This window comes from Furipterus horrens, unplaced genomic scaffold (assembly GCF_987537825.1).
Source record: "Furipterus horrens unplaced genomic scaffold, mFurHor1.1.pri manual_scaffold_9, whole genome shotgun sequence".
Classification (NCBI taxonomy): Eukaryota; Metazoa; Chordata; class Mammalia; order Chiroptera; family Furipteridae; genus Furipterus; species Furipterus horrens.
In genome coordinates, this window is record NW_028327179.1 from 1016150 (window position 1) to 1026762 (window position 10613).

At 51.6% G+C, this 10613-nt stretch overlaps 1 protein-coding gene across 1 annotated transcript; it reads right to left on the reverse strand.

The window, feature by feature from the left end:
* Window positions 1-358: 358 nt before the first annotated feature.
* SUN3 (Sad1 and UNC84 domain containing 3) lies at window positions 359-10320 on the reverse strand. Its single transcript, XM_090287765.1, has 8 exons — window positions 10176-10320; window positions 9931-10057; window positions 8883-9054; window positions 7910-7994; window positions 3284-3399; window positions 1902-2069; window positions 1531-1623; window positions 359-629 (listed from the first exon to the last, which is right to left on the reverse strand). Exons 1-8 carry the CDS (start codon window positions 10318-10320, stop codon window positions 510-512), a joined length of 1026 nt encoding a protein of 341 aa, XP_090143891.1. The 3' UTR covers window positions 359-509.
* Between the last annotated feature and the right edge of the window lie 293 nt (window positions 10321-10613).

A 10613-nucleotide genomic window follows, 5' to 3' on the forward strand; every position in this document is an offset into this window, starting at 1 on the left:
TTTTTTACCCACTAAGTTATTGTAGCTTCTCCTCGTTTGTAATATATTTTTAAATGGACTTTTTCGCATTTTAAGGAGTTCATCAAATCATCTGCAAATATTCATTTTCAGACTTCCTCACTAATTTTAACCCGATTTCTTTGGCTTATCTAATGACATTGACCAGTGCCTCCTGATCAGTGTTCAATACCAGCGGTAACAGTGGACGTCACAGCTGGTCTGAATGAACAAATGACGGCCAAAATGCTGGCATGAGAAAGACTATCGAACAATACACCTTTTAGACCCAAATTCCTTTGTCAGGGCACCAGCAACATGATTCATCCTCAAATGCTGAAGTACCACAAGGAGACTGAAATCACTTTCGTAGTTTTTTTTATTAGTAAAATGCAGTCACTCCTTCCAGGCCAGCGTGAGCACAATACCCAGCTCCTGCCAGAGCAGCACATCTCAGGGGTGCGGACGTGAGCATCCCGGACCCGCGGTCACGGCCGGCGGCACCGGGTTCTCTAGCTGCGGTCCCCGGGGCTGCCGTGGACCCTGAATCTGTATAAACACGTGTACTTCGGGTGTCCCCAGTTGCTGAGGATTTTAAGTTTCACACATAATAAGGGTTCAGAAACTTCATGCTGGAAATAAAGAAAAGATGAGATTAATGCCTTCTCAAGAAACCCGTGTCCAGGAATCCTAAGGAATGCTGCTGTAGGGGACAGTAGCGTGTCCCTGCCTTCTTAGGTACAATCAGACCCTCTCTAGTGAGTGAGGAGGGAGCCCCTGTAAGGACAGAGTTCCTGAGAAAACGAAGGCAGGGCATGGAGGGTGGCATGGCAGCCCGGACACCCACGCGCTCCCACGGCCACCCATGCCCCGCAGTGCCGCCTGGTGGCCGTAGCAGGGCAGGAGGCAGAGACACAGACGTCCAGTGAAACATTCAAGTGCACCGGGACGTCTGTTTCCAGCAGCGTCGCCTCCCCGGCGGCCCAGCTGTGTCCTGACCCCGGCTCGCACCGGTGTGAGAGGCCTCCCGCCACTGAGTGCCTCCTGCGGCCGAGGAGAAAGGACACCAGCGCATTTCGCACACCTCGGCGCCCCTCCAGAGGGCTCCGCATGAGCCCCTTGTGGTTCTTCCTACTGCTTCTTCTGGAGTTAGATACTTCTTCTCTCCTCCCCCGAGCTCCTCTGCGCCACTCACCATGTCACAGGCGCCATTGCCCGAGAGGAAGGTGGCACAGTGGCTACCTAACCAAACAGCAGCAGGGACTCCAACGGGTGAGGCGAGGACCGAGGGGCTGAATGCACGCATGTGTATGTTAAAGTGAGAGCGAAGGAGGAAGAACGAGGCTCAGGAGCCACTTTGTCAGTCCCAGTCTTTTGCATTAAAATGCACGCACGCACTCAGAGCTAAGAACGGAGGTTCCGCTGGCCTGGCCTTCCTCACTTTGGTCACAGCTGTCACCACTGTGCACCCTGCAGCCCAGCACACCCCTCCGGGGGCCGGAGCCACGCGCGTTCTCGGCAGGGCTCTCGTACCTGGAGCTCAAATGTTTGCACGGAGGCTCCCGTCCTGTTGTACACAAACCGGCCCAGGAAAAGCTCTTCTCCCCCGCACCGCGCCCCGACGCCCTGTAAGGAGAGTAGCGGACGGGAGGCTGTCAGGAACGGATTCTCCAGGAGAGCAAATGGACGCAGTTGTGTGTTCAAGAAGCAACAATTCCCCAGGCATCTTGGAGCCCCACCAGGGCGCAGTGCTGTGCTCGTTGCCAGCACCCTCTCACTTTGCAGATGACAAAGCAGAGCCCAGGAAATAAGTGGCCTCCTCACAGAGGAGACCCCAGCTCCTCTTCCTGGCCAACCCCCTCTGCCCGTAGCCCGCGCCGAGTGGAGGTTAGGCAGCGGCTCACGTGGAGGGAGAACTCCTTGGGGGCGCTGGAGGTGCTGCCCGAGGGGGACACCCTCTCTGAGATGTGTTCTATGGTGACAGCGGCCGGGACAATCTCGCTGGAAAGCTTGATCAGGACGTGGCCCTGTGAACCTGGGAAGGCCCAGCACTTGCCAGGGTGCACATCCGGCTACAAAGACAACAGAGTTTCTCTCTTACATGGTTCTAGAAACCTCCCCCACCCCCACAATGCCAGGCAGCAGATCACCATTGACCACAGGTCTTGCTTATCCCGTATCGTTGAGGCCCCGTTTGGGGCGCCAATCAAACAGGAAAACTTCAGACACCTGTAGGGTTGGTTGTCCTTCCAGCTCACATTGTGCTTGTAGCTGTTAGAGCCCTGTTATGTGGCTCTGGGGGTGGAGAGAATATGATGGTGGAAGTGATCGCGGTGCTTATGATGGATGGAGGTGATGATGGTGAGGACGGTGGTGCTGGTGGTGATGGTGGTAATGATGGAGATGATGGAGGTGATGGTGGTGATGATGGAGATGATGGAGGTGATGGTGGTGATGATGGAGATGATGGAGGTGATGGTGGTGATGATGGAGATGATGGAGGTGATGGTGGTGATGATGGTGATGGTAGGGTGGTGGTAATGGTGGTGCTGATGGTGAGGATGGTGGTGATGATAGTGGAGCTGATGGTGAGGATGGCAGTGGTGATGGAGGTGATGATGGTGGTGATAGTGATGGTGACGCTGGTCCTGGTGCTGGTGTTTAGGGGAAAGTATGATGTTCTGTTTTTAGATCTAGGCTAGACTTTAGAATGAGATTCACAGGTTTGCCTCTGAAGGTGTTTCTAAATTGGAAACTCACTGCAGGTGTGTAGGCTCCAGTAGGAAGAGCTCCACCATCTGTGGGTGCCTAGTGCCTTCTGAGCAGGAGTGGAATGCTACTGGAAACCGTATGTGGAAGTTTCTCCTGCGGTGACCAGAATTTCTAGGGATGTGCTGCCTGCACAGCACGGAACTGGGCACGGTCAGGGGGCGGGAAGGGGGGGCATGAACCTCCCGTAACTGTGGGGCGGGGGGACCGAACTCACTGAGGGAAAGGAAGCCACCGAACCCATGTAAAGGTGTGGGCTATACAGGCCTTACTGGAGAAGGAAATAATCTAGTTTACTGATCTGAGCACAGCACATTAATAATTAATCCATCGCAGTGTGCTGACCATAAACTAAGCCATGGTTCTTGTGGTTTGATGACTCTGAATACACAAGGAGGCGAGTTCAGCCTCTGTGATGAGCTCAGAGCTGCGTCCGCGTTAGACATCGGCATTTACATGAGTAAAGACCATGAACAAAGCCCTAAAATAAAAAGGTGGCTCTTGACCTGGCTCTCACCTGCAGGATGACGTCAGGAGGCATCTCATAGTTCAGGAGCCCGATGCCGTGCCAGGACAGCTTTGCTCGGTCGCTCTTGTAGCTTTGCGAGGTCCCAGTGTCAACGATCGAGGCCCCTGAGATGGTGAAAGTTTAAAATAAAAAGCTGCAGAGCTCAAAACACCTCATGGAGAAGTTAATAACGCTGTTGGGAAGTGATTACTGGGCAAATCATAAATAAGATTCATACACAAGAATTGGTACAAAAAGTCTGACTTTATCTCTTCCCCACGGAAACTTGCCCCTTTGAGAAAGCCGTGTGGACTCTGCTGTTTCACCGTGTTTTAGAAACTGCTTTTATGATCAAATACTGAATTCTGAGACCATTGATTCAGAGCTGGCGACGTGATGTGGGTTGTGTTTCTCACCCGCAGACCTAGTCTAACAGCCCAGGGGACAGATGGCACTTCGCGTCGGCCCAACTCACTCAGAAACAAAAAGTGGTACAAGCAATAGTGTCATAAACGTACTAACAAGTTATATTCATAACAGCAATTCTGCAGATTCACAAGCTTTAACTTTAGTCAGAGATATAAGACATACTCACCAACTATTATGTCACCCGGTTACTTCGGTTTAGAAGCAAAATGTATGTGTAGGTAAGAAATAGAGAAAATGCAAACCACGTCCTCACTTCTCCTCTGGACATCTGATGGAAGAGCCGGGAAATAGTGCTTTTCTGAGACGGCACAATTCACAATAGTGACCGTGTGTCTGGGGTTGCAGGATTGAGCGAGTAGAAGCCCGAGACCACGAGTGAAATTTAAATTTCAGATGAACAATAACTTTTTAGTACCAATGTCTCAGGCAATATTTGGAATGTATTTATACTAAAAAAATTATATGCTGTTGGCCCGAAATTCAGTTAAACTGGGCGTCCTCTATTCTGCCTGGCGCGTGCAGTTTTGGGTGATGCCGTCCGCTGCTCAGCCAATCAGCACGGACGGATCGGACTGGCTCTGCGCTGGGCACTGAGGTCTCGGCCCTGCTCCGAGTCCGACTCTGTGAGGTGCGAGCTACAAGTCAGGCTTTTGTTTGCACCTGAATGTCTTCACTCCTCCAGCTCCACGACTTGCCGTTTCCGCCTCGTCAAACTCCAGTTCCCTGCCCGCACGCGGCTGGTGCATTTTGGGAATCTCCACTCTGTTCCTTGGATCTCACCGGCACCACGTTGTCTGTGTTCTTGCCGCTTTTCAGAAAGCCTCACGCTCGGTCCCGGGAGTCCTCCGACTCTGTTTGTCCCTTGCAGACCTGCTTGGCTGTTCCGTCCCATAACACACACCTGAGAAACGCCGGGCGGTTTCCGCGAGCAAGCCTGCTGGGACTCCACGCAGGCGGTGTGGAATCAGTGGGCAGGCTGGGGACAACGGGAGACCTTGCACAGCCTGGACAGGTGGTACCTGTACCCCTACACTGTCCCCTCTTATCCCTTTCATTAGTAGGGTTTTTTTTTTTTTTTTTTTTTTTTTTGGTTTGTTTTAGGCACACAGATCCTATGCCTATCTTACTAGATTTACACCTAAGTATTATATTTTATGTTTTTTATGGCTGTTGTGAATTGTGCTGTTTAAAATTTTTTTTCCCAATGTTTTATTACTTGTACCTGAAAATTGTATATATGGAATTTAACTTACTAACCTCACTGATTAGTTCTGATAGACTTTTTGGGTGATTTTCTGTGTAAATCATCACGTTGTCTATGGATAGAGAGGTTTTTATCTCTTCCTTTCCAGTTTGCTTGCTTCTCTCTTCTCTCCTTTTCTGCTTCTCTATAGCCATAAGGTGGAAGCTTAGGTCACTGATCTGCGACAATTCCTATTTTCTTTTCTTTTTAAAGTATATTTTATTGATTATGGTGTTACAGTAGTTATAACTTTTTTTCCCTTTGCTCCCCTCTGCCCAGTACCCCCTTTCCCCAGCAATCCCATCCCCCTTAGTTCGTGTCCATGGGTCGTGCATATAAGTTCTTTGGCTTCACCCTTCCCTCTATTCTTAACTTCCCCCTGTCTGTTTTGTACCAATCGATTATGCTTCTTAATCCCTGCACCACTTCCCCATTTCACCCCCTTCCCCCTCCCAGCTGATAACCCTCCAAATGATCCCCATACCTATGATTCTGTTCCTATTTTGGTTTGCTTAGTTGGATTTTGTTTTTATTTTTTAGATTCGGTTGTTGATAGTTGTGAGTTTGTTGTCATTTTAGTATCCATAGTTTTGATCTTCTTTTTCTTAAATAAGTTCCTTTAACATTTCATATAATAATGGCTTGGTGATGATGAACTCTTATAGCTTTACCTGGTCTGGGAAGCACTTCGTCTGCCCTTCCACTCTAAATGATAGCTTTGCTAAATCAAGTAATCTTGGTTTTAAGTCCTTGCTTTTCATCACATTGAATACTTCTTGCCAGTCCCTTCTTGCCTGCAAAGTTTCTTTTGAGAAATCAGCTGACAGTCTTATAGGCACCCCTTTGTAGGTAACTCTCTGCTTTTCTCTTGCTGCTTCTAAGATTCTCTATTTATCTTGAACCTTTGGCATTTTAATTATGATGTGTCTTGGTGTGGTCCTCTTTGGGTCTAGCTTGTTTGGGACTCTCTGTGCTTTCTGGGCTCGCATGTCTATTTCCTTCACCAAATTTGGGGAGTTTTCCTTCATTATTTTTTCACATAAGCTTTCAATTCCTTGCTGTTTCTCTTCTCCTTCTGGAACATGATTTGGATGTTGGCACGTTTAAAGTTGTCCCAGAGGTTCCTAAGCCTCTCGTTTTTTTTTTCAATTCTTGTTTCCTCATTCTGCACTGACTTTTTATTTTCTTCCTTATGTTCCAAATCATTGATTTGAACCCTGATTTTCTCCCCTTCACCATTGGTTTTCTGTGGATTTTCCTTCATTTCACTTAGCACAGCCTTCACTTCTTCCTTTATGTGTTTGCTGTACTCAAGCATATCTGTCAAGCTTGTGAGCATCTTTATCACCATGTTTTGAACTCTGCATCTGTTAGGTTGGTTATTTCCTCATCACTTAGTTCTCCCACTGGAACCTTGATCCGTTCCCTCTTTTGGACCATACTTCTCTGTTTCCTCATCTTGACAGGCTTCTGTGTTTGTTCGCCTCTGTGTTAGGTAAACTGTCACTCCTGTTACATAGTAAATAGCGGAGCCTTAGGGATTCATCAGTACAGGGCGACTCGTTTCACCACGTTGTGGCGCTGTGTGTTGGGGAGGGATCAGAGAGGGAACAAGGCCACCTTCCCAGCACTCACCGCTATTCCAGGCACATCTCCCACTTCCATATGGAACTGGCGCCTCTCTAGCTGCTGTTCTGGCCGTTGTTCCCAGAGTGGGTGGGTCTGCGGACGTTCTAGGACTGTGGGGGCCCTTTAAACAAGCGGACTCTGCTGAGAGACCAGCAGTTTCTTCCTCTGTCCCAACCCCCACCTGTCTGCACAGTCAGAAGCAATGAGGCTTGATTTTCCCCGGGGCTGGGACCCTGAGCTGTTCGGTCTGGTCTTGTGCTGGGAGTGCTCCCCAGGTGTCCCTCCTGACTTTTTAAAATGTGTGACTGCACTTTCCACTGGCCTGCTGCCGCCCCTGCCACCACTGCTGCCACCACCACACCGCGTCCTCTCTGCCCCAGCTACTCCCCTCCTGCCTGTCTGGGTGAGTGTTTCTTCTTTATATCTTTGTTTGTTGGACTTCCATACATCTTGATTTTCTGGAACTTCTGGTTGTCTTCAGTTTTGGGGTATTTGTGTTCCTTCTTAGTTGTGGAGGGTGATGCAGCGTGTCTGTCCAGGCCTCCATCTTGGCCAGAAGTCTTCCATTCATATTTTCTAATAATGTTTGTTGCTATAAAGTCCACCTAGTGCTGCCCTAGCCACGTGCCATATGCTTCTACATTTCATGTTTTCACCTTCATTTAATTTGAAATCTTTTCTAATTTCTGTTTTAACTTCCTCGTTGACCCAAGGGTCATTTAGAAAGGTATCGTTTAATGTCCAACGATTGGAGAGTTTCTAGATATGTTTGCTGTTGGCTTCTAGTCTCTATTCCCATTCCACTCGGAGACATCCTCTGTATGGTCGCAGCTGTCTTAAAGGTGCTTTGGCTTTGTGGGCCTAGAATAGGGTTTGTCCTTAGGAAGGTTCCAGAAGCACTTACAAAGAAGGTGTCTTCTGATGTTGGTGGGCGTACTGTCCCACAAACATCAATGGTATCAAACTTTCGGTAGCGTTGCTGTGATCTTCTATAGTCCGACTGATTGTCTGTCCTTTTGCTGGTCATCGTCAGTCATCTTAGCGTATAAAATATACAGGGTTACAATGTCTGTGGCGTTGAGCTGACCGCTGCCTCCCGGCGTGGTGGGGGCCCCCGCTTTTGCTGCGGCCCCCCTCTTACATGCCCATGAAGAGGCTGTTCTTCTGCTTGGAGATTGGCAGCAGCGCGGAGCAATCGGCCACAACCCTTTCTATTCTCCATTGTTGTCTAGACGCGTTCATTTTTCTCCTCCTCCAGGGGCCAGACAGATACACACATTTTCCTAATAAAGAGACACAGGAAGGAGAAAGGACGAGGCCGCCGCTTCGCTCACCTGCCGACTTCAGTGCGTAGTCCGCCATCTGGACTTGGTCCTCTCTCAGCTTCCTAAGTACGTAATTTGCTAAGTTTGACACTTCCTGTACAAATGTAAAGGAGAGTGTTCGGTTAACAGCCCCCGCCCCTGCGGACCTTCTGACCATGCACGTTGTGAGTTTGGGCCGTAAGTCCCCTCACCCGCACAGTACGAAGAATGTTCACCCAGGAGCACGCCACGCCAGGCCTTGCCCACTGGCTTCCGGTGTCCCCTGCACAGCTCCGGGGACCCAGAGCCTCACAGGTAGCTGAGCTGTGTCCTCTCACTCCCCCAAGGTCACAGAGCCAAGCCTGACCTCAGGCCCCTGACGGAGCCCTAATGCCCACCCTTTTGTGGCCAGTGAGTGAGCTGGTCCAACGACACTTGTCTGTGTGGCCTGCTGGGGCCCCCGTCCCTGGCGTCTCTGCTTGCTAATGAAGACTGGGGCGTTCTGTGGGCACTTGGAAATTAAGTCGGTTTACTGAAGTACGTCATGGCGTGTCCTAGGCAGTCCTGCATTCAAACTAACATTGGTTTGTTGCGGATGCTCTGATTCTACAAAAGCAGGTGTCGTGGGGAGCGCAGCAGGGGCACCATGGGGCCGAAGGCAGGGGCGGGGCGGGCGGGGGCAGAGCCCTGTGCCTTCCTAGTCCTCGCGCGCAGCCTTCAGAGACCGGCAGTTCTGAGTGACCTTTTGTCTGTTTACCGGAGAGTAAAACAGAATTAGCTATTTATCTGGGTTGGAAGTAAGTCCTAGAGCCACACAGTCTTCTCTGGGATGGAGCCGTGAAGAAAGCGTGGGCCCAGGGACAAGCTTTCGAGAAAGGAGGCCCCACCAGTGAGGACCTGCAGAGATAGGGGCACAGCCACGTGCCTCGATGTCCCCGCTCCGGTCAGAGGTGGAGCGTGTGCCAGAGGGAAACATGCCCCTGCCCGCCCGGCCCCGCCTTACCTTGTCCAGGACGTCTGCGCAGCCCTGGGCCTCAGGGGGGTCTCCCTCGGCGGCCCAGCTGTAATTGTGCAGACCGGCCTGTGTATCGCTGAGCAACGCCTTCAGAACACTGATTTGTTCTGTTAAAAGTTGAATTGCATGCAGGTTGTTTTCCAAAGTCTGGCTTTCCTTCCTGTGAATGGAGGGCCCTGGCATGAAAGGAGGAAGAGCCAGGCTTCTGGCATCGGCAGGTGTGGGGCTCTGGCAGCCACGAGGAGGAGAAGTCAGCCGAGAGTGAGGCGCCCAAGGTGGGCACATCGGTCAGGACGCTGCCTGTCCGCACATGTGCAAAGCGAGGACACCCCTGAGGGTGTTTGAGGGTGGGGTGTGCTCAGAGCAGGCAGGTGGGGCTCAGCCAGTGTCCCCCGGCCAGAGGTCCCTTCCCATCGGAGCACCTTGCACTGGCGGTGGGAACAAAGTCCTTTTCAACCTGCACCTTGAGGGTCTGGGACCCACCTTGGGTGAGGGCGGCGGAGGGTGCAGCCCGGGGCAGGGTCTTGCTTTAGAGGAGTGGGCTTTGCTGCTCTGTGGTGTGGGGATTACTGGGGATGCCAACCAATAGGTACGTCTTCATGCAGAAAAAAGGTGGGCGCTAGCCTAGGCCCACTTTCCAACTTGTAAAACCGCGCAGGCTCACAATTTGGAAAAGACTAAAACACTGAAGAAAGACACGCATCTTCGTGTGTTTATAATAGTGTGTGATCTATGCAAACAAATAGTAACAGAGAGACCACGTTCGTAATTTTGTGTCTCCCTGCGCTTCCCCGACTGTCAAGCGGACAGGAGGGTTCGGTGGCTGTGGTCCTCCAGGGTAGGGCCGGGCCGGATGTGTCTCCCAGGGGCCCCCTGGCTCATTTCCATTGTTTGAATCAGAAATGATACTGAAAGCGCCGCCCATTGGATATTTTGAGAACCAGTTCTCTATAGAAGCAGAAGTGTCACCATTACACTCAGGACTTTCAGCCCTTGGAACCGCGATGGAAGGCGCGTGGGTCAGAGGCTCGCTCACCTGAGAAACTCCAGCTGCTCCCTGGGCATCCGCAGTCGGGCCTGGAAGAAGAGATCACCATGAGTGCTGCTTATCCCAGGGGAGCTGTTTTTCTTACGCATCCCAGTTCCACGCTTGACGGACAGGCCTGACGGGGGGGCGTGCGAGGGTCGCCTGAGACCCCGGCCTCTTTTTCAGCCCTTCCTGGAAACAGTTGCATTTGGAGGAGGGGAGGTGATGCCCACATCTGTTTACTGACACGTGACCTTGTACTGGGGCTATGAGGGCGTGGGTGTGCCGCTTCTCAGGAGTGGGAGATGCCACTGGCCTGCTGAGGACACAGCAGAGGAGCAGGTGCAGCGGGAGGAGCAGTGGAGGAGGGGCACCCGGGTTCCAAAATCCGAGGGCCATGCTGAGCCCCCCACTGGCCCTGTGAACAGCGGGGACATCCCCTTCCGGCAGGAGGTGCCTGATCCCAGAGTTTGATTAGCAAGGACCTTGGATCACGGGTGTTGACCTGACACTGACGAGGTGTCTGAACGGGACCACCCATGTCTGGATGATGGTGCCGGGTCCAGGCCGAGAATGACCAGGAGTGCGACAGCTGTGGTCACGGACGTGCACGCTGGGCCACCGTGGAGGCCTCGGGGACAGTGGCTGTGGGCCACCTGCCCCTGCCCGGCCACCAGCTCCCCTGTGCCCCA

What these genes read in the sequence shown, in the direction of transcription:
- SUN3 (XM_090287765.1), bottom strand. Translation starts at nt 10,320, where the DNA reads ATGGCCCTCGGATTTTGGAACCCGGGTGCCCCTCCTCCACTGCTCCTC. An exon ending in CCAAGGAGTTCTCCCTCCAC is followed by an intron (nt 1,624 to 1,901) that starts GTGAGCCGCTGC and finishes CTCTCCTTACAG; the next exon opens with GGCGTCGGGGCGCGGTGCGG. An exon ending in TGCAAACATTTGAGCTCCAG is followed by an intron (nt 630 to 1,530) that starts GTACGAGAGCCC and finishes CTTTATTTCCAG; the next exon opens with CATGAAGTTTCTGAACCCTT.